Consider the following 21627-nt stretch of genomic DNA (forward strand, 5'->3'; position numbering starts at 1 on the left):
CTTTGGATGAAAGTCCATGGTAGAGGGGTTGCAGCATCCTCGGAGAATCCCAAAATGTGCTGCTGCAGGGAAAGAGGGGGCTGAGATAGCAGCTGGGGGGGTACAGGTGGGCAGGGAGCTGCAAACAGCCACAGAGGCTGAGGCCCCCCACACTTATGGCATGTGCAATAAAAGGATGGCGTGGTTCTGCCCCAGGCAGAGCGTCCTGCCCCAGATCTGCCCCAGACCGAAGCAGAGGCATTGGGCATGGGCACCGCAGAGCCCTGGCCCCTACCACAGGCATCGCACAGCGCGGCGCCCCTTCTTGCCTTGCTAATTCAGTTAGTTTCAGTGCAAAACATGTTTTGAGCAACTTAATTTTTACATATCCGGGACTTTTAAACTGATTAACTAATTGAAGAAAAAAAAAAAAAAGAAAAGAAAAAAAGTAAAGTGCTGCTTTTATACATTTTTTTTTAACTGCATTTCAATTTCCATCCAAGAGCAGCTTGGCTCAAATTCTGGATAAAAATTATCACCTAGTGAATAAGAAATGCGTCACTCAATGGATCTCATCTAATACAAATGTAAAAATGAAGCATCTCAATAAATGCATGTTAAGGTGCATAATTGCTTAAGTAACTGTGCAGAGATATAACGTATCCTCCTGCTTAGCAGGGAAAAGCCAAGTTGATTTTAAAAGCTCCGTTGTGTAGCCCAGATCATGCCAGCCAAGGAGAAGGAATCTCACTCTAGGAAAATAACCAAGAGGCACGATTAATTAAATTCAGTGTTTAATCCCACGTTTCCTGCTTGGCTGCAGCCCCCGCTGCCCACCTGAACTGAATTTATCCCTTCCCTTTGCTTGCTGGTGCCACCGTGGGGAGTGTCCTGCTGAGAGCTGGCATAAAGTGCTGGGGGACGCTGTCCTGGGCATGGCGGCAGTATAGCGAGGACCAGGACAGGGACCTGAGGCTTCAGCATCATGCTGGGGAACCCAGCTCGAAACCTGCTTAGAGATCACTTTTGCAGTGCTTTTTCTTCCAAGTGTGTTGTGGTACTCGTGGTGTTCACTGCAGTGAGGTACTTGGGAAGAAATCACCACCCGGTGAGGCTTCTGCAGATCTCCAGGTGCAGGTCGGAGCAGCACAAAATAGGGCACCAGCCCTGGCACATCCGCATACAATTAACCAGTGGAAATGCTGAGCTGCAACTTCCCATCAAACAGCATTTTGATGGAAAAAGCTCCTTTCTGCCACGTCAAGAAGAACGCCGTGAGGATAGTGTTTTGCTCAGGGAAGTTTCAAAATCTGATGAACTAGGGTGCTTTGGGGCAACCCAAACCACAGCCGTGCGCTTTGGCTGGCGGCAGCCTGGGGACAGCATGCGGAAGTGGTGGCTCCTGGGGACAGTGTGGGGACACCAAAGCCACAGCAGCCGCCTGCAGGCATTGGCAGGTTTGCAGAGACTCACTGCTGTTTTTTCTGCTCACAATTTTTTGCTCTGTCCCTGCAGAAGTTGCTTCCATCACCTCTTCTTCATGGCAACGTTGTGCCCATTCTCCACAGTTGTTAGAAATGTGGGTTTTTTTTTTTTGGTTGCTGCAACAGCCCAGGAGAGGCAAACAGAGTGGGAAGAGGGATTTAAACCTTTTCCCCTGATCTCAGTGCCTTTATTCCCTGCAGAGCTCCTCTGGTTCCCGACCAGGCATCTCACAGCTCTCACCACTGCATACAGCAAAAGATGCGTTTATACAGTGGGGCAGACACATCCAGATGCTCTGCACCACCCCCCAAAAACAAAGCAACCCCACTCAGCAACAGTCCCAGCAGACGACAAACGAAGACGTACCTCAGTGCTGTAATGCCAGCCCTGCAAAGCCCTCCAAGCCTGGCCAGATACCCCCAGCCCGCCTCGCTGAAATCAGAGAAAACTAATTAGACGTGTCTGAGTCCCCGTTCCCTGGCTGGGAATAGCTGTGGCTCCAGGTTAATAATGTATATCTCCAAGGTTAATCACGTACGTGTGCGAGGAGGGGAGCTGTCCTGGACGTGTGATGTCTGTGTCTCGTCCTGCTGCGCTGCAGCACTAATTCTTCAAGGCCCTACATCTGCTCCTCTGTGCTCCTTTCCAAGGCAATTAGGGAGTCATTTAAACCCTAGATTAGTGCTAAAGAGGGGAGAACAATGTGGCTTAGCTAATTGTCCTCCAGCAAGTCTAGTGGTGCTTTCTCCTTTCTTCTTCCTTCCTCCCCTCTCTCTGCCTCAACCCCTCCTATGTCCTGGCAAATTCTTGCAAGTGCTTAGAGGAAGGAGCACCTCTGGTGGCTCTGCTGCTCCTGGTGTGATGGGAGCCTCCCTAAGGGCATCCCATATAGAAATGAGGCTGCTGACTCACCCAGGACCCTCCAAATCCTCCCCTGTCGCATCCCCTTCACCAGACAGGACTTACAGGGGTGGCACTTTGCGCCCTCCCTGCAATAGAAATTCAGCTCAGGAAACCTGCATTATTTCAGGTGCCACCAGGGAGTTCCCAGCCCTTCCCTGCACCCCTTGGGTTGTTCCCAGAACTGGGATGCTCCCAGTTCCTGCTGGGTACAGCAAGACATGGTGATGGCCAGCCGGTCCCCACTCTCCAGTTACAGCCACACCGTGTTTTTGTGGGGCTGGGGGCTGTCCCGCCCCAGCACGTCCCCTGATCGTCCCGTCCCTTCCTAGGCTGCCAGACGGCGTGGGACGGAGTGAGCTGCTGGCCAGCTGTGCCCATCGGTCAATCTCAAGCCGTCACCTGTCCCGACATCCTCCATGTCTTCAAGAAGTCCAAAGGTGCAGGGCTCTGAACCCAGCCCCAGATGCTCATCCCCACTCGCGCGGATCCTGGTGCCGCCCTAGCCCTTTCCTCCGGTCCCACAGCTCCTGTCCCCTCTTAAAACTCGATGCAAAACACAACCCAAGGGAGGGTGGATGAAAGCAGAGACACAGGGTGCTGCCACACCAGGGATATCCCCAAGCCCCCTCATCACCCAAAGGATACTTTCCCTTGTGGGCAGAGCATTTGGGGGCATCATCCTCCAGCTGGGTGGCACCAGGCCAGTCCCCCAGCTGCTTGGTGCGCTTCTTTCCCCATCTGCAGACTGGACTAATGCACTTGACATGCTCAGTACAGCCCTGAGCTGCACGGGTGAAAAATATAGCACAAAATCATGATTATTTCAGGGCCAGAGCAGGCACTGCTGCCGTGGGAGCAGCCGCCTCCATCCATCTCGGAGGCAGTGGAGTGCAAAGGAGAGCACCCGAATGGCCACCGGCTGCTCCGTTGGCTGGGTGTAATTGAAAAGGCGATGGAGGGTTGGTGAATGCTTGCTTTAGGGGGGGGGAAAAAAAAAAAAAAAAAAGCTTAGGGGAAGCTTGATGAATGGAGAAGTCCCCATCCACCCTTCCGTCCCTCCCACTGTGGGTAGTCATGCCGGTTTTCGCGCCCTGCCCTGCCAGCACAGCACAGCACTGATGGGATGTGCTCGTGCTCCCGTGGTGCCCACTGCCCCTCGCTGCCAGTGCCCCCACACTGGTGGGCGTCCTTCTGGGAGGTGATTTTAGGCACCATCCCGGAGTTCAAGGTGTGGGTGGACATTTTGGGGGTGCTGGTGCAGAAGCCGGGGCTGGCATGAGGGGCGATGGTGCTCTTGTGAGGTCCCGTCCTGCCGCTGCAGCGCTGATCCAGAGGAACTGCACCGAGGCAGGATGGAGCCTCCCCAGCCCACCCTACTACAACGCTTGCGAGCTGGAGGACATCAGGAGTGGCAACGACACTGAAGCCAAGGCAAGTGGGTCCCGTGCTGTTGGGGTTATTTTGGTGGCCTCGTCCTTGTCACTTGGTGGGATCAGAGCTTGTTCGCATGATTGCAAAAGGCAAAGGCTTCACCATCTCCCTGCCCATCGCAGATGAGACCCCCAGCCTGTGCCACCTCATTCGTTTGGTGCTTTCCCTTCCAGAAAGGCTACTTTGTCACCATGAAGGTGCTTTACACCTGCGGCTACTCCACGTCCCTGGCAGCCCTGTTCCTGGCCATTGGCATATTCTCCTGCTTCAGGTAAGGCTCGACGCTGGCTGCTCCGTGAGCTGGGGCTGGAGGCGAACCGTGAGCAGAGGATGGCTGCTCTCCACCTCTCCCCTCCCAGTGCTGCCAGCACCATCCCTGCACCACAGATGACCAGGGACAGACAGACATAAAACCCTCAGGCTGCCCTTTCTTCTCCTACCTGGACACAGTGCATCTCTTCCACCCATAGGAAGCTGCACTGCACCAGGAACTCCATCCACATCCACTTCTTCACCTCCTTCATCCTGCGTGGGGCTGCCGTGTTCATCAAGGATGCTGTCCTCTTCTCAGACGAGTCCATCAACCACTGCACGATGTCAACGGTGAGGTGCTGAGCCCTGCACAGGCACCGTGTGTGCTGGTCTGGAGGGGTCTGGCTGCATTTGCAGCAGATTTAGCACTGCAAAGAGGGACACAGAGGCCATGAGTATCTCTGGAAAAGGCTTGGTGGTCCTCGGGAGGTTCACAACAGCATCTCTGGATGGGTCCTGTCTGTGAGAGAACATGTTCTTGCCCTCAAAGCCATCCCTGGTCTCCAGCAGAGCCGTAGCTCTGCACAACCCCAGCAGAGCTCACGTGCACGCAAACCTTGCAGCTCCAGATGTGCAGGTTTGGGATTGCCAATAAGAACAGAAAGGACAAAGATACAACATCAATGACACCCACAAATACAGGTTTCTAAAGGTCCTACAATAACTGCATAGTCCATGGGACAAGCTGTGCAAGGTGCCAGGCTGGAGCCCCAGGCTGGGGCTGCACTAGAAGGGCACCACGGGTCTCGTCGAGCAGGCGGACGGGAGGCCAGCTCTCCCCTGTATCCCCAGGATGGGGTCTGCCTCCCGGCCAGCACCACTGAGCCTTTCTCCTCCCCATCCTCACAGGTGAACTGCAAAGCAGCCATCGCCTTCTTCCAGTACTCAGTCCTGGCTAACTTCTACTGGCTGCTGGTGGAGGGCATGTACCTGCAGACCCTCCTGCTGCTCACCTTCACCTCTGACAGGAGTTACATCTGGTGGTACATCCTCATCGGCTGGGGTGAGTGCCCCCCCCCCCAGCACATCTGCCCCTTCCAGCGAGGTCCTAGCAGTGCAGAACCTGGCAGTCATTGATCCCAAGATCATCACTGATTCCCAGCCATCACCCAGATGGCTCCACTGGTGCCAGGCTTCACAGCATCTGCTGCCCACCCATCCTGGATGTGATCGGGATGGGGCACAGGCAAACCCTTCCCACTCCCCTCCTCTATCTGGGTCTGCAAACAGCCGTCCCAAGAGCCAGGTTGGGTGCAGGAGCTGGCAGGAGGGTGGCCAGGAGGTGACACACACACCAGCGCAGCACCATCAGTGGCCACCATCCCATTCTAAAACCTGAAGGAACCCTCCTGCCACCTCCAGGGCCTCAGGCCTGGCTCTGACATGGGTCTTGGGGGACAAGGGATGGAAGGGAGGTGCCCAGAGCCCCAGGGTGATGCCACATCCCTGCCCGGGTCCTGTCCTTGCAGGTGTCCCCATGCTGGCGGTGTGCGTCTGGGTGGCCACCAGGCTGCAGTACGACAACCATGGGTAAGAGCAGCCACCCCTCTTCTTCCTCCAGGCCAACTTGGCCATGTGTCCCCTGTGCAAGTCCAAGGGGACAAACCTCTTGCGTGGGAGGCTCAGGAGGGGAGAACTGGGGCAGCAATTTATTTTAATGCTCGTTCTATTTTCTGGTGGGGCACAAACACACCCATGCCAATGGGGCGAGGGGCTGGGACCTGGGCTAAAAGGGAGCGGGTGGGTTTGTTCTCCTCTCCCGCAGCTGCTGGGATGACTACACCAGCCGGTACTGGTGGGTGATCAAGGCTCCCATCCTCCTGGCCATATTTGTGAGTATGTCCCCACTCCAAGCATCCCAGGGGGCCCAGATGGATGCGGGGACCCAACTGGGGCTCTGTGCAGATCCTGAGCCAAAGCTTCCATGGCAGGTGAACTTCCTCATCTTCCTCAATGTTACCAGGATGTTAGCGCAGAAGATAAGGTCCCCAGACATCAGCAAAAACTATAAGCAGCAGTACATGTAAGTACATAGCTCGGGCAAAGGGCAGCTCCCCTCACCCTGGTATTCGGAAGGCCCCGGGGCTCCCTGAAGGAACGACCATCCCCGGGGCCCCCGGACCACTGCGACCACCCGCACTCAGCCCCACTCACGCCATCCCTCTCTGCAGGAGGCTGACCAAGTCCACGCTGCTCCTGATCCCCCTCTTCGGGGTGCACTACGTGGTGTTCGCGCTCTTCCCCGAACACATCGGTGTAGATGCCCGGCTGTACTTTGAGCTGGTCCTCGGCTCCTACCAGGTGCAGATGGGGGAGATGGGCAGGTGAAATCCCAAGGTACCCATCCCATCCCATCCCATCCCATCCCATCCCATCCCATCCCATCCCATCCCATCCCACCCCATCCCACCACACCAGTAGCCCCCAGGATGTGCTGCTGGGGTTTGCGTTCAATCCCATACCTGTGCTGCCCACAGTAAGAGGCACAGTGGTTGCTAAATGCAGGCAGCAGACGAGCATAGAGGGGTCCGGCCCCTTCTCTTGGGTGGAACAGGTTCTTTCTGTGCTTTTCAGGGGTTCCTGGTGGCTCTGCTGTACTGCTTCCTGAACGGGGAGGTGAGTGTCACCCCACGGCATGCACAGCACCCACCCTTGAGCACCACTGACTTGCACGTGGGCACGCAGACACCCCCAGGGGCCCACCCCAATGTGCACCACATGTGTGCAGCCGTGCGTGTGTGTGCACGTGGGCGTGCAGACACCCTGAGGGTGCACCCCGCTGCGCATCATGCGCACACAGCCATGCCTGTGTGCGCACATGGGCACGCAGACATGCACGGGGTCCCCTTTCTTGCACCCCGACTCCACCCTCAATTGGGGTGCAGCTCCCACCCCCCCGCAGCATGCTGGTGGGTGCCCCTGGAGCCAGCGCCACTCTGTGCTGTCGCTTCAGGTCCAGGCTGAGATCAAGAGGAACTGGGGCAAGTGGCAGTCGTCCATGGAGAGCAACGTCTTCAACCTGGCCACCCAAGACTTCACGGCGTGACAAGGATGGCATTCAGGGGGAATTCCTCCCCGAGGATGGTGGTGGTGGTGCAGCTCCATGAATACAGCCCCAAGAACCACAGTAAAAGGGGATTTGTAGGTTCTGGGTCTTGCACCTTCAGAGGCTGCTGTGAGAAAAGGCTCTGCCCTCTTGGGTGCTGGTGTCTCTGGAGGCTTCCTGCTGATACGTGGTGGGGTCTCACCTGCCCAGAGCTCCGCTTGCAATTCGCTCAAGGCAAAGCATGCTTCTCCTCCTTTTCTGCCCTGGGGCTGGCTTGGAAACATAAATATTTTAAGAAGGACATCTGGCATTTTTTGTTTGGCACCAGAATGAAAACTGAAGTGGCCCCAGTGCTGGAGGGATTTACCAATGGTTTTTTCCCCTCCTTCTTTTATTTACAGAATCATTTCCCTTAGGGGAAGATGCCTAAACATAGCCCCTGGCAGCCATTCTGGGGGTGGAAGAAGCAAATACAAAGACAAACCAAACCCAATGGCACTCTACAAGCCCCCAGTGCTCCCGTGACTCACATTCTCCCCATATTTCTGAGATGTTTCCCCTACTCCCATGCCTGTCACTTCGGCCACTCAGTGCCCAGCACCAGAGGGATGGGATGTTTTACCAGGAACCGGTGGACATTTGCCGATAAAATCTTATTCTGTAATCCAGCACTGCTTTTCAGAGGCTTGTTTGCTGCACAAACCCAGACCACAAACTCAGTGCCAAGCTTGCTAGCTGGTGGAAACCCTGCCATCAGTGGTAACACCTGGAAATACCTCTGGAGAACGAGCATCTGTTTTCTGTATGCCTGGTAAAGCGTCCAGGCTCTGGGAGAGGGGCAAGGGATGGAGAGGACACAGCAGGACTGCGGGAGGGATGCGCCTGGGCTGGCCTGGAGGTGCCAGCGTGCCGTGTCCCACAGGCACCAGCTCTGGCCAGCGTCCCCTCCGGTCAGAGCCATCCCCATGCCGCAGCCTGTCCCATTCGCCCCACGAGCAACCCTCGTTCACCCCACGCCAAGCTCCTGCCTTGGCAAACGGCGTCTCCAGGAGCAAGAAAGGCCTCGGATGCCCTTTCCCAAACCTCCCCCAGCCGCGCTGCTTTTCCGAGACCCGAGCCATCCGATCTCGGCAGAGCCTCTCAAGCTTCCCGGGTTGTAATTTCTCCGCGTAGCCACATGTCCTTCCTTAAATAAAACCCACGTATTGGCCCCTTTCCAGACTGCCGGATCTCCAGAGATCCCGCCTGCTCTCACGAAGAGGCATTGAAAGGGAAGCAGAGCCCCAGACCTGATTTGAGGTGAGATGGAGGATGCTCCGTTAACCAGCCCCATGGGCCAGCAGCATCCTGCCTCGCCAGCCAGGAAACCTCCCGAGGGGTACAGCAGCTGCCAAATAAATGCCTGCCTGCAGCTGCCAAGAGACCGCAGGTGAATAAACATCCCTCTCCATCATTAGCGAGGAAGATAAGGGCAGGGAGAGGAGGCAGACAGATTGCACCAGGGATGGGGATGCTCGGAGGGAATGTCACCGTTGCCATAAAGCTTTGAAAAGCACTGGCTTTTGCATGCATTTGCAGCTGCGGATGGGCCCTTTTTGGTGCTAAACCTGCACCCCCAATGTCCCTCTGGGGCTTGCTGTGCATCGAATCCGTGGTATCCCAGAGCACAGTGGTGCCCACAAAGGCACGGCTCCACCTTGAGCACGGGGGGGGCTGATGTGACCCTGCCGCAGGGACTTCGCGATAGGTTTGCAAAAAGTTTGCAAAGGTTTTGTGTCTCTACCCGCATCGCGCCCTATAACTTCAGATTTGGGGCGGCTGTCCTCCGGCTCAGTGGGGCCGCGGCGTGGGGTGCCGCAGGAAGCGGCCACCCATCGCCCACCCATCGCCCACCGTGCCCTGGGGGTGCGGGCAGGGGGGTGCTGGGTGGGGGGGTGTTTTGTCGGGAGCCGGTGGGTGGCACTGCGGCCCCGTGCCGCGGGCACTGACACCGGATCCCCGGGACAGCCCCGGAGGCAGCAGCGGCCCCGCAGCCGCCCTCTGGCAAGCTCGGCTGGGGACCCCGGGCTCCAGCGCCAAGGGACCCTACAGGCAGGAAGGTAAGGGGCCTCGCCGCTTGGGGGGAGCAGGCAGCCAAGCCCACACATGTCCCAAGGCTTCGGCAAGATTTGGGACCCTTCTGCCCGCCCCTCTTCGCAGCAATGGGGATAGGGGTGCTGTGCCTTTGCCTGTTGCTTCTTTCCCTGCTCGCATCCCTGGATCTGCCATGGGACGCCAGGCTGCACTGCTTGGGCACGCCGGGGTGCCCCACAAGGTACCCATGCTGAGGGTTCCCCCAGTGCTTCGCCCGCTTCTTCATCCCTGCTCTGGGACGTGCCCAGTTCTGTGCTGTGGGGACTTCACCCCGCTGCTGCAAGTGCCCCTTCCCTGTGGGCTGGATCCTGCCAAAGCTCAGCCCCGCAGAGCCCTCACAGAGGCAGCAAGGATCTGGTGGTACAGGAGGGTCAGGATGCACCCAGCACCGGCTGCTTGGGGGGAGCTGCAAGCAAAAGCACCTCAAACACCCACGGGTCCCATGGGCTGTGCCAGGCACTGCCCTTATCCCACCCTGTCACCCCAAAGGCACTTCTGTTGCTGGTTTTGCACCCACATTAGTGTCACGGGCACCCCGGGCACCTCAAGCTCCCATTCTGGTTGCAGAGATACAGCCTATCCACACAGGAAGAGCTGTGCTCTCCTGCATGCCCAGTGCCCTGCTGGGCACCCCAGGGTGCCCCCAGCTTCCCGGAGCACATCCTGGAGCTTCCACCTTTGTACGCCCCCCATCAGGTTTGCTCTAGGCTGTATGCAAAGCAAAACACCCCATGCAGCTTGTAGGGGCTTCCCGGTGGTGACAAGGTTGGGCTGGGGGCAGCTGGGGGCTGGGAAGCTGACGGGAACCACCAAGCATCCCCCAAATATCCTGCTACGGCCAAGAGGGCAAGCGGAAAGTCCCCAGAGCCACAGAGGAAGGACGTCCCTGTCCCTGCCCTCCACCACCAGATGCATCAGGGCTGCTCTTTGGCTGGTTGTAGCAAACTCCTCAGAGCAAAGCCAGGGCTCTTCACCACCTCCTTCCTCTGGTTTTGGCTGCTCACTGATTTTGGGAAACTCACTGCTGGGTGATTTAGGACCAGGTGAGCATCAGAAGGGTGGCACAGAGCTGAGAGCTGATGGTGAGTCCCCTCTGGATCAGGCTGGGTGCTGGGTGGTCGATGCACCCCAAAAGGGATGAACCTCGCGAGATGGGCACAGACGCCCCTGCACCTTCCTCCCTGCCCTGGGTGCCCGCTGTGCCCCCCATGCACCCCCCAAAACATGCAAAGAGCACCCAAAAGCCCTATCATGAAAGGCAGAGCAAGACATGAAGCAGGGCAAGCCCAGCACTGCGGCTGTCATGAGGTGGACATGGTCCTGGGCACAGCCCTGGGCACAGTCCTGGGCACCCTGCTCTGGGTGGCCCTGCTGTAGCAGGGATTGGAGCAGAGGGACCCAGAGGTCCCTGCCAGCCCCAAGCACTTGGCGCTGTGGTTCTGTGGGGTGCTGCTGGTGCTGTGGTTCTGTGGGGCTCGTGTGGGGCAGGAGCTGGAGCCCCCAGAGCAGAGAGGAGGAGCTGAGGCCAGCGCTGGGTGCTGTGTGGCTGCAGTAACGCTGCCAAAGGGCTGGAGATGATGTTGGCAGTGGGGTTGGCACCGTGTCCCGTCCCGTCGTCCCGTCCTCCCCCTCGCCTTGCAGTTGTCCCGCTGCACTTTCCAATTGCGCGTCACTTTTGGGAGAGGTGAGGAGGTGCTGGCCGGGGTCCCTCACCACCTCCCCACGCCCAATTTGGGGCCAGAGCAAGCCCGAGTCCACCTCAACATCTGGCACGTCCTGCTGCGCTGCTGGGGGCACGCCGGGTGGCCACGTCCCCAGCTCGGGGCATGGCCGGGTGGCTGTGGAGCACAGAGGGGGGGTCCGCCGGGCGATGCAGGCGCCGCCACCCCCTTGATTGGCGCTGCCGGGGACGAATGCCACAGCTGAGACGTTGGAGGCTACCTGAAGGACCCCGCATGTCCTCAGGTTTCACTCATGACCATCTGACAGCAGCAGCAGCTGCTCTGCCAACAGGCACTCGCGGAGCCAAAGCCTCCAGGAGTCGAAGGAGAGGGAAAATCTGGCCCTGAAAGGTCTCTCCTTGGGATTTCGCTCTTTCCACCCAACGGTAAGTGCCAGATCCAGCCCTGGGACGATGCCAGGCCACCGGGCAGGGGCTTGGATGTCCCCAGGTTTCTCTTTCTGGCAGTGCAAGCTAGTGACGGGGTTTCACCGTGGGGACAGCGAAGCCCCCGCAGTCGTCACCATTTCAGGAGCTCGGTATTCTGGGGGTTTGGGGTTTTGATCCCCCCTGTGCCAAAAACAGCCAGGAGCAGAGGGTAGAGTCCCTAGAAAAGGACCGGCAGGGTGTGGGGACATGGGTGTCAGCAGCCACCGGAGCTTCGGCAGCTTTATGGGACGAGAGGGGCGGTGGGGGGGAGGTGACGGGCCACCCGTTTGCGAGCCGCCGGCCGGAGGAAGAGAGCAGTGGGCACGGCTGAAAAGTCACAAGTCGCCTTTCTCCTGGCTTCTCCTGGAGATCTAAATATAAACCTCGGCCTGGCCAAGCCAAGGTTGCAGGAAAGGTCTGCGCAGTGCCTCGCAGTGTCCCCTTTCGGGAAGGCTCCTGTCCCCGCAGGGAGGCGGGACGCAATGGGACTGCTCGGCTGTGATACTGGGGACGCCGTGGTGCGAGGCCATGGCCCCCGTCAGCACACAAACCGGCAGCACCAGGGTGCGACTCAGCTCGGTTTTGGGGTGCACCCCCGCCAGCCCTACTGCACGGGGCTCCCATTGCTCATGGGCCCTCTTTGAAACCCCGGTCTCATTTTGGGGTCAATCCAGAGGCACATAGTTACCCCGGTCCCCCCACCCGTCGCACTCAGCTGGATCTGGGGCTGATTTGCAGAGCAAGGTCTGCAGGAAAGCGCAAGCATTTCCTCCCTGCCCACCCCATCACAAGGGGATGCAGTGAGCAAAGCGCGCTGCAAAACATTTAATAGCGGACATGGCAGATGAGCATCACTTGCATAAAACCCCAGTGATGGCAGGATATGACCAGTCAGTCGTCAGCTTTACGGGAGAGATCCTGCACGTGAGGTTGATGGACCAAGGCTGTGAACTTCTGCAGTCTGTGCTAGGAAAATGCCTGACGTAGCGACAGTTCATGGGGACAGGGCACGTTTAAGGGAACTGGGTAGAGCACACAGTGTCCTGCTTTGACTCGGCCATGCTAATATTTGGACAGCATTTGCTGTTTTCCGCGCTGCGGTGTGTACAGAAGGGTCTGGTGAGCATCACCCAGGGCAAAGGGACCCCGTGGAGTGGGTCCATCTCCCGTGGGGAAACCTTGCATGCCGGTGACCCCAGGATTTTGGCTGCCTGTACGTCCATGGGCAGCAGCACGGTGCTGGGGTCCCACTGGTGAGGGTGCGGGTCTCCGAGCCCACCTCCACCCTCCCTTCCCCCCCACCATCCCCTTGCTGCCTTCACTGCCGCCATGCTCAGATCTTTTCCAAGGCTGACATGGGAGCTGCTGGCAGGGCCGGGAGGGAGGAGCAGGGCTTGGATGTCACCCGAGTGCCAGCAGTGGGCAGGGGGCAAGCACAGGGTCCCCGCTTTAACCCTTCCCAAGCCTTCACTGCAGCCAAATCCCCCAAATAAACCCCAGCGGCCACCCATTCCCGGTGTCCCCTGTCACCCCCCCGGTGGGATGAGGTAACAGCCCTTTTCCCCTGTCCGGGCAGGACGGGGTTAGCGCGAGTTGCTGCAGGATGTTGCAACCTCCTATTTCCATCTGCGGCCAGGAGAGTATCCGAGGACTTCACAGCTTCCAGCCTATGTGTGTGCCACCCCCACCTCCAAGTACATCGAGGTACCCCTGGGGGCAAAAAGGCATTAAAGCGCCCATGTTCAAGTAAATCCAGGTCAATAGCGACTGGTGAATATCAGAAAATTAATTTCCATGTGGCTCATGGTGCTGGGTGTGGGAGCAGAGGCAGCTCTGTGGGGGCAGACGGAGGGGGAGAAGGGGTGCAGGTGCCCTGTGCTATTGCAGGGGTTGCATGAGACCCTGGCCAAGACAAGAAAGCAAAAATCTGCCACGCTTTCTTCAGGGTTTGTCTATGTGAATCCCACGCGGGGAAGGGCAGAGCAGGGGCTCAGCCGTGGTCCCAGGGGCTGGCAGTGGCATGCCGAGCACCAGGGCTTTGGCTCCCCAAAGCCAGCCGGGGACGACAGGGACCCCTTCGTGAGCAGCTGGGGAGCAGCACCCTGGTTGCATGTGCAGGTGGCAGGTGGCATGCAGGGCGATGTATCACATCCTCCAAGCAAAGCTGGGGAATCCTTGTCCCAAAGCGCACCCCGAGGCAGCAAAGAAAAGACCTCACCTGCAAATCCAGCCTTTGGTGCATGCAGATGTACCAGCGATGCCAGCGCTGCTTTAACAGGCGGTGAGAGACCTCGGCTGGTCTGCACTGGGCTGGGGGACCGCAGTGACACCGAGGAGCACAAACTGGCTGCAGCATCGCTGTCTGTCTGTCCTGGCTTGGCAAAGGCGTTTGTCAGCACCAGCCTCGCTTGTTTTCCAAGGGCAGCTTTCCAGAGACCAAGCCCTTTTGCTCGACTTCGGGCAAATCGCAGCCTGCAGCACTTCACCCATCTCCCCAGCGTGATGGATGCTGCTTGGAAGCATCCTGCATTCCTGCATTGCCAAATATACTGAGAGGAGGGTAAAAAACCATGGTGGGGACAGCAAGCAGCACTGGGAGGGTGATGTTCTTGGGGACCATCAAAAACCTCAGTAATGCATAGTTTAATGCCGGCAAAAGAGGGATTATTTTCTTTCTTGCTCTCTAAGCCTGTCGAGCCTGCCACTATTTGAAAGCAGAGCTGGGGAAAGGATTTGTATTATTCTTTTTATTTGTTTTACTGGTGTTACTTGCTTGTAATTAAGCCTTAACATCAGCTCCCTTTAAAACAGGGCAGCCTAAGAACTGTGAGCGCACAGTGGGCTGAGAAACACAGCAGCAGAGGAGACACGGTGACCCACAGCAGGGTCAGGCAAATCGTTTGCTTGCAGAAGAAAAATTTGGAGACTTCGCATATCTTCCAGATAGGCTTTGCAAAGTAGTTACAGCCAAGCATTAAGGCATGCCCATATATCTGGGGATAGTAAACATCAGACTCTTAAATAGCATGTTATCGTCTTACAGAAAGGAACATAAACTTGTTTATAAAATGGCTAATTTTGTCTGGCACAACTGAGCGGTGTTTATCCTAGTTGCTGCTAGAAACTCATATAATCTCAAACACACTAATGCAGCTCCAGGCCCTGCTCTGCGCAGCGTTAAATCACCCATGCGCGTGACTTAAAGCAAAGCTCTCCACCCCCCACGCTATCCCTGGGCAAAGAAAAACCACTTCACTTCAGATTTTTCTCGATTTTCCCACTGTTTTTTCCAAAACTCAGGGAAAATACAGTGGGAAGTAAGCACCCCACAGGACTTTCTCAAGCCATGACATCCCTAAAACCATTCCTGAAGGTGTTTTTTTTTGTCTCCAACCATCAAACTTTGCAACAAGGAGCCATGTCACCCCTTGCACTCAGGCATCCCAAAAAAAAGCTTAAATGTCCCCAAGCTGAAACAAGACCCACGGCAGCCAATGGCTTCGCCGCCCTGGCACACGGCTCCCGACTCCTCCTGCGTCCCAGCCTGAACTAAGCAGGGTTTGGGAATGTTTGGATGTGGCCCTTCTGCTGTCCCCCGTGGTCCCTGCACTGAGCACTGTGGTGTAACGAGGTGTGAAAGGCAGCAGGGGACAAGGACACAGAAACCTCGGGTATTTAATCCCCGTAAAGTCCGTGGCCGTATAAATGCCGTTGTGACAGCATGGAGCATCCATGTCCTTGGGCTGGGTTTGAACCAAATAGGTTTTTGTGGGGCAGCAGTGGGTATCCCAGCCTATGGGATTTTATTTTTTAAAGCTAAACCCTGGATTAACGCACACAGGGTTGGAGAGGGGAGCGGCTATGTGGGTCTGAGCACATGGGATGCCCACCTGCTGATTCAGAGCCTTCCATCTCCCATGGAAGCCCCTGGGCAATGCGCGTCCTTGCCTTGCAAGCTCCGTTTGCAGCAGCTTTTGGCACCCATGTGGCTGAGAACCTGTCCCCGAGCTGTGACTCGTCCCCGAGCCCCGTGCTCCCAGCTGGGTCCCGCTGCATCAGCCGCCCCACCCTGACCTCCTCGTGGGGATAAATGAGCAAGGGGTGGGTAGGGCTGGCTCATCCTGTTTGCAGGCAGCTGCTGGGTGCTCAGCTGGTGGAAGTGAGGTCTCCCATGAGGTTTTGATGTGCAGGCAATGAGGAGGGTGGTGCTGCAGGGGTGGGCATGTGGTGGGCTTGGGTTGTGTGCATGGCAGGGTCTGGGGCTGCTTTCCATCTCACCCAGCCCTTGAGCTGCTAGGTGCTGGTTTATCCCCCCCTGTGTTAACTTCTCACAGCTATGAGCACGGGGGCTGCTACAGCTCTCCTGGAGCTGGCTTTGGTGCATGAGCTAATTGTTTTCCTGTTAATCCCTGCTGCGGGGAGTGCTCCCAGTGTTACGCACGGCGAGCACTTGGCAGAGCATTGCCTTGGTGAGTGAAGCTGATTTACACTTTTTGGTGAGTGGTTGTTTCTCATCTTGGACTTGTGGCTCTATCAGCCTCTTCTGAGGTCTTTCCAGAATGCTTCTTATTAAAAAGGACGACACCTGACAGCAGGCCTGCGGACGGGTAGGGACAGGTTCTCCAAGCCTCAGTCAATGATTTTGCTATGGCACAGCAGATCATCAGAGGGTCCCTCTGCTGTGTCCTGTGTTGTGGACATCCCTAGAGATGAAACCTCATGGCAGTGGTGCCTCCACTTAAGATGCCCCAGTCCTATCTCTGTGCCTTAACTTGGGTGCCCAGCCCTGAGCATGGGGGAGAACCAGTGCATCCCTCTGGGCTTAGCAGGCTGGTTCTAAGGTACAGGGAACTCTGGCCTTGCGGGTGCCCTCCCAAAACAATGTCCTGGCAGATGGGCTGAGCAGCTCTGTATCACCCGCAGCCACCTCTCCATGCACAGGCCCACATAGCAGCCAAGAAACTCCTTCCCCTCTTCCTCGGCCCCCAGGAGGCTATTTTCTGTGCAGGGGTGAAGTGCCAGCTTTGGACAGGGTGGCTGTCCAAGCACTCTGACTGCTCACCCTGTTACCCTTCTGTCTGCCTTGATTATCCAGGACCAATTACGCAGCATCTCTGGTAGCTTCCAAACCGCCCCTGTTATTTTGGAGGCTGACTTATTTGTGTGGCCTCAGAGCAGCAGAAAATATCAGAGGAAACTGAGTTTCCATCAAGGCAAAGACTGCATGGAGCTGTTCCCAGTTGCCTGCTGGTACTTGGTGATGCTGAACTGGAGGTAAGATGCTTCTCAGTGGTGACCCATGGTGTTGGACATGGGCAACGTGTCCAAAAACAACACCTGATAAGCTGTGCACATGGTGGCTGCTTGGGGGGGGGGGGTGTGTTTTTATCCCTGCAGAAGCACTGTAGATGCTCACAGAGGCTTTGGGGTCCCACCAGCCCTGCTAAGCTGGTGCCAAGAAAGGAAAGCATACTGGTTCTGAGCTCCTTAAATCTCAGCTTTAGTTGCTGTAGAGACAGAAAATAGTTTGAGAGGCTTGCACTTTTTGATAGCTTGGTTTTTAAATATAGTTTAAACAAAACTTGTCCAGATGGAAAAGAAATCTTGGTGAGCAGTCTCTTGTTCCCAGCACCTCCATTCTCTGGGGATCCCGTGTCCTGGGCAGGGCTGGGGCTGAGCGCCCAGGGTGGTTCATGCCTGGGCAGCAACTGTTGCTGCTCCCAAACCACTTAAGCATATTGGAGGTGCAAAGAGCTGGATCTTGGTTTATTCTAGCAGCTGCTCTCAGGCTGAGATGCGCCAGGCTGGGAGCAGAGTCCAGCCCCAATGCCATCCTGGCACCTGGGGGTGACTGTGTCCCTGGTGTGGCGGGATTCTGCTGTCAGCCCCACACCGCCGTGGGGCTGGGGACCCGTGGGGCAGGCCTGCATTCAGCCCCTTCTCTTTTGGAAAGCAGTGACCAGAGGTGGCTCGGTGTGGGAGCTGCAGACCTAGTCCTGCCCCTGCTGTCACCCCAGCGTCTCTGGACATCCACAAAGGGGACAGCGTGGGTGCATGGGACCAGGCACCACAGAAAAGCAGCTCACAAACATGCGGCATCTTCACGGCCAGAGCAGTATCTCCTCAGAGCCCCTTCTGCTCGGACCCAGGCCATGCCGGCGGCTCCAGGCTGTACCGACAGCCCCAGCAGCTCCCCTTGCTCTGCGCCCTACAGCCGCGCATCCCCACTGCCACCGGCCTAGTGCTCGATGCCGAAAGCGAAGCCGGTGCCACTCACCCGCGCTCCCCTCCTGCGCCGGCTCCTGCCGGGGAGGAATGAGCAGAGTCATGGGGCTGCTGAAACCTGACTCCGGCCCTGATGGCCGGCGGCAGCTGGAGGCCCAGCCACCTCCGCCACACCGCAGGCTGGGTGTAGCAAGTGGGGCTGGGGCCTTGCTGTGGGTTTTGGGGGGCAGCATCCAGCTGGGGGCCTGGGGGTGGATGGGGAGCAGCACCCCATGTGTTGAAGCCTTGTGGGGCAGCACGCGGCTGAAGGAGCCAGAGCACAGGCGTGATCTGTAATGTAGGCTTGTCCAAACTGCTCCACAAAACCCAGTTTCCAGGGAAAATGAGGCTGGGTACACCAGCAAGCTGCTGTGTCCTCGGAGCCTCCGGGACAAGGGGAGGGTTGGTCCTGCTGGGGGTCCTGCTGCAGCACCCACCAGCGTGCCCCTGGTGGGACCTGGGCTGACTGGAGCCAGATGCAGCCCTGCACCTGCTGGGCTGGCCGAAGGGAATGGAGAGAGCAGGTTTCCAGAGCTGCTCAACAGAGCCTGAAACGGGTGTAAGTTGGGAATAACGCCAGTGTCACAGAGAGGAGAATGCAGCAGTGACTTTCCTCTAACAGATCAATGTGAAAAGCAACAGTGGGGTCCTGCTGCTGTAGGCAGACGTGGTGGCAGAAGTTCCCATTTTGCTTGCTTCCATCAGGTCCCAGCCTTGGGCCTGGAATGGCAGGCCTTCGGTACCTGACCTGGGCTGTGGTCAGCACCAGGCTGTGTTGGCAGAGGTGTGACTCAGTATATCCTATTAAATAAATCAATTTGCAAGGACAACAATTCTCCCCGTATTGAAACAGGTTCAAAACTGAAAAAACTGAAAATTAGAGCTCTTGATTTCTAAAGGCTGCCCCTTTTCAGCAGCCCAAGGCTGCCTGACAGGCAGCAAGTTGCTCCCATCCTTCTACCAGCTGCGTTTTGAAGCTGATCGCAGCCCTGGAGCGCAACCCCATGGGGGGTAGGGGCTGCTTGGGCTCAGTGATGGTGGGGGTCCCTGCCCTCTGATTGCATCTCTGGGGCTGGATGCCTCAGGGGGTGGGCACTGGTACCCCCAACACTGTGCCGCTGCAGGGATCACCAGCCCTTGGCAGCAGGAAATCCATTTTGCATGCTAAGATTCAATTCAGCAGCACTAGTAAGGGAGTGTGGCAGTCCCTAAAATGCAGTTATCCACCACTGCTTGAAATCAATACCTCCCTTTGCTTTTGCTTTTATCGCTGGGATTTATAGTCAGCAAAAGAATGTGTCGATACTGGCTGTGCACTGGCTTTTCCCACCAGAGCTATAACTGTCCACTTCTCAATACTTACAAATGGCTGGAGGTCTCAGTCTCTCAGCTTTAAGCATGGTTTGAGGTTGGGGGTAGGAGTATTGACACTAATGCTCTTTCAGGGGCAGCTCTCCAGCAGTATTGTGCAAAGCGTTGGCACATGGAGGAGTTGATGCTCAGGGCTCAGCTTGTTGGTGGGATGCTTGTGTAGGAGAGGGTGTGCACCTCACCTTCCCCAAAATATCAGGGCTCTGCTACAGGCAACACTGATCTTGAATTTCCCTATTTCAGTATGCTGGGTTTTTTTAAACAAAACATCTTAATCTTTAGTTTTCAGATCATTTTTTTCATCTCTGCACTTCTCTTGCACTTCACTTTTTTTAACAATGGTGAAACCAGAACAAAAAACATTTCCCTCCACCTCTGATTCTGACATTGATATTTTTCAGAAAGCTAATTTTAGTCAACTTCAAGATTCTGGGTGAAACCACATGAAGCCAGCAAAATTTCCTGAAAATTCACCTCTGATGTAAGCTGGTCTTTGTGGGTGCAGCAGGCAGCGAGGTGGAGCTGAGGCAAGATGCCACCAAGAAAGAACATCCCTGGTGCCCAGAAAGCCCTTGCTGGGTGCTACAGCCCCTGGGTGCTATCACCCATCCACTCCGCACCTTCCCTCCGATGCTTTTAGTTGCTCTGCTTCTCTGTGGAGCCACCCTTATCGCTCCCAAATGGCCCATCCTATTCTGGTTTGGAGAGTGGCCCTAATCTCTGTATGAAAGTGCCACTATTGCTTTCTGGCTCGAGATAAGCCTTAACTCCTTCCTGTTGGGAGCAGAGCCACACAGAGCCGCAGGTCACTTTTGTCTCTTCGTGGGGATGGGAGCCGTGGAATGGCCGCTGGCCCATGGGACCGGGTTCCTCCGGCTCAGGACCCTCTTGCTCTGAGCCATGCAAGCTGCTTGCATATAAAAGGAAAAGCTAAGGGGAAAGAGCAGGGGTGGTGCTACTGGTACTGGAGGTGTCTGGTCTCGTTGAACAACCCTGTCTTGTTTGAAGCTGCACGTCGAATGAGCTGGCTGGTGTCAGGGATGCAGCTGCTCGGCTGGTGCAGTGCCCTGAGGAAAGTCCCATGAGATGGTACTCTTGGTTGGGTCTGTGTGGAAGGAACGGAAAGGGTGCCTGCAGCCTGTGTGTGTCCATCTACGTGCAATCCATGCATCTTTTTTGTGATTACAACAGTTCTGAAGCTGCTGGCTGAAATAAAGCCACCTGCAGAAGCCCACTGAGGTCTTGCCACCATCCAGCTTCAGTGGCCAAGTCTCTAAATGCCCCCCACATAGCACCATCCAGCATCGACCCCTCAGCCCACCCTCTCCCCAGCAGGCCGAGCGCAGGCGTCCTGCGAGCAGAATGAGAGCATGGCCGGCCTGCCGCACATCCCGGGCCCTGAGAACCTCCGCCCCTTCACCCCCGAGTCACTGGCTGCCATCGAGCAGCGCATCGCCGAGGCAGAGGCACTCAAGGTAAAGCGGCAGCAGGTGGAGCTGCCCGAGGAAGAGGAGCTCAAGCCCAGCAGTGACCTGGAAGCCGGCAAGAACCTGCCCCTCATCTATGGTGACCCCCCCGTGGAGCTCATCGGGACACCCCTGGAGGACCTGGACCCTTTCTACAAGGATAAGAAGGTGAGGGACAGAGCTTAGCTCATGAGCATTAGGTGCAAGACACGCTGCCCCCCCAAAAAATAAAAAAAAACCATGGACCTCCCCTTCTTTCACCTGTGCTTCTGGGTCTCATCTGAGCCCACCTTGGAGAGCCACAGCCCCAAATTGCTCTGGTTGCTTCTCCTCTGAAGCAGAGCATCCTTTCCATTACAAATTCTCAAGCTTTTGGAGATTGAAAATATGCGCAGAGCTCCCACCTCCAACGGCACCATATGGTCCGTGGGGGTTCAGGGATGTGCAGCAGGACTAATGCATCACCTCTCTTTTCTCTGCAGACTTTCATAGTCCTCAACAAAGGGAAGTCTATCTTCCGCTTCTCGGCGACTCCTGCCCTCTACCTGCTGGGTCCCTTCCACCCCATCCGGAGAGGAGCCATCAAAGTGCTCATCCATTCATATCCTTGATGCACTCTTGCCAGGGCAAATCCTGATGCAGGAAGGGCCAACAGCCCTGCAAGAGGGCTGAGAGAGGTGTTTTGTGATGCAGGTCTCATGGGCTGGTCCCCACCATGGCCAAGAGCCATCCCAGTGCTTTTGTCCCTTCCCAAGGAGTGGGTTTGGGATGCCTTCATGTCAGTCAGCACTCCGACACCAAGAGCTCAAAGCATCAATTTGGTTGGAGAAGGGAGGATGTCTACATGGTGGGCTTCCTAGGAAGAAGTCCAAGTCTTCCAGGTCTGGAGAGACTTGGAAAGGAAGAAACATGTTTACAGGGCAGAGGATCCTGTCCCAAGTGGGTGGTGGGTGAATTTGGGAGCTCAAGGGATTCTTTGGGAGTGGGGAGGCAGAGGAACCAGGACACTGGGGTATGGGAAAGGAGGCAATGTGGGCAGCAACGGGACTTCTGGAGTGGGACAAACAGGAAAGGACCCCAGGAGCAGG

The 21627-nt window shown here is 56.7% G+C and overlaps 2 protein-coding genes across 10 annotated transcripts in view; both read left to right on the forward strand.

Annotated features, from left to right (window-relative positions):
• The window catches only part of LOC106046922 (vasoactive intestinal polypeptide receptor 1-like), a 13372-nt gene extending 4300 nt beyond the window's left edge, over positions 1-9072 (forward strand). Inside the window, exons 3-13 of the mRNA XM_013198166.3 lie at positions 2697-2804; positions 3689-3798; positions 3972-4069; positions 4269-4401; positions 4960-5113; positions 5580-5640; positions 5876-5942; positions 6042-6133; positions 6282-6411; positions 6685-6726; positions 7064-9072. Of these exons, the coding sequence (XP_013053620.3) occupies positions 2697-2804; positions 3689-3798; positions 3972-4069; positions 4269-4401; positions 4960-5113; positions 5580-5640; positions 5876-5942; positions 6042-6133; positions 6282-6411; positions 6685-6726; positions 7064-7156 (1088 nt within the window). The 3' untranslated portion in view covers positions 7157-9072. The remainder of the gene's footprint in view (positions 1-2696; positions 2805-3688; positions 3799-3971; positions 4070-4268; positions 4402-4959; positions 5114-5579; positions 5641-5875; positions 5943-6041; positions 6134-6281; positions 6412-6684; positions 6727-7063) is intronic.
• Positions 9073-9146: 74 nt separating this feature from the next.
• SCN4A (sodium voltage-gated channel alpha subunit 4) overlaps positions 9147-21627 on the forward strand; it is a 46273-nt gene continuing 33792 nt past the window's right edge. The window contains exons 1-3 of one of the 9 annotated variants that reach the window (XM_066981626.1): positions 9147-9255; positions 20409-20707; positions 21022-21140. In XM_066981626.1, coding sequence (XP_066837727.1) covers positions 20444-20707; positions 21022-21140 — 383 coding nt within the window. In that variant the 5' untranslated portion in view covers positions 9147-9255; positions 20409-20443. Of the gene's footprint in view, positions 9256-10740; positions 11397-16121; positions 16713-20405; positions 20708-21021; positions 21141-21627 lie in introns of those variants that run through there. The other 8 variants (XM_013198182.3, XM_066981624.1, XR_010826254.1 and 5 more) reach the window with 8 other exon arrangements.

Source organism: Anser cygnoides, chromosome 22, assembly GCF_040182565.1.
Source record: "Anser cygnoides isolate HZ-2024a breed goose chromosome 22, Taihu_goose_T2T_genome, whole genome shotgun sequence".
Taxonomy (NCBI): Eukaryota; Metazoa; Chordata; class Aves; order Anseriformes; family Anatidae; genus Anser; species Anser cygnoides.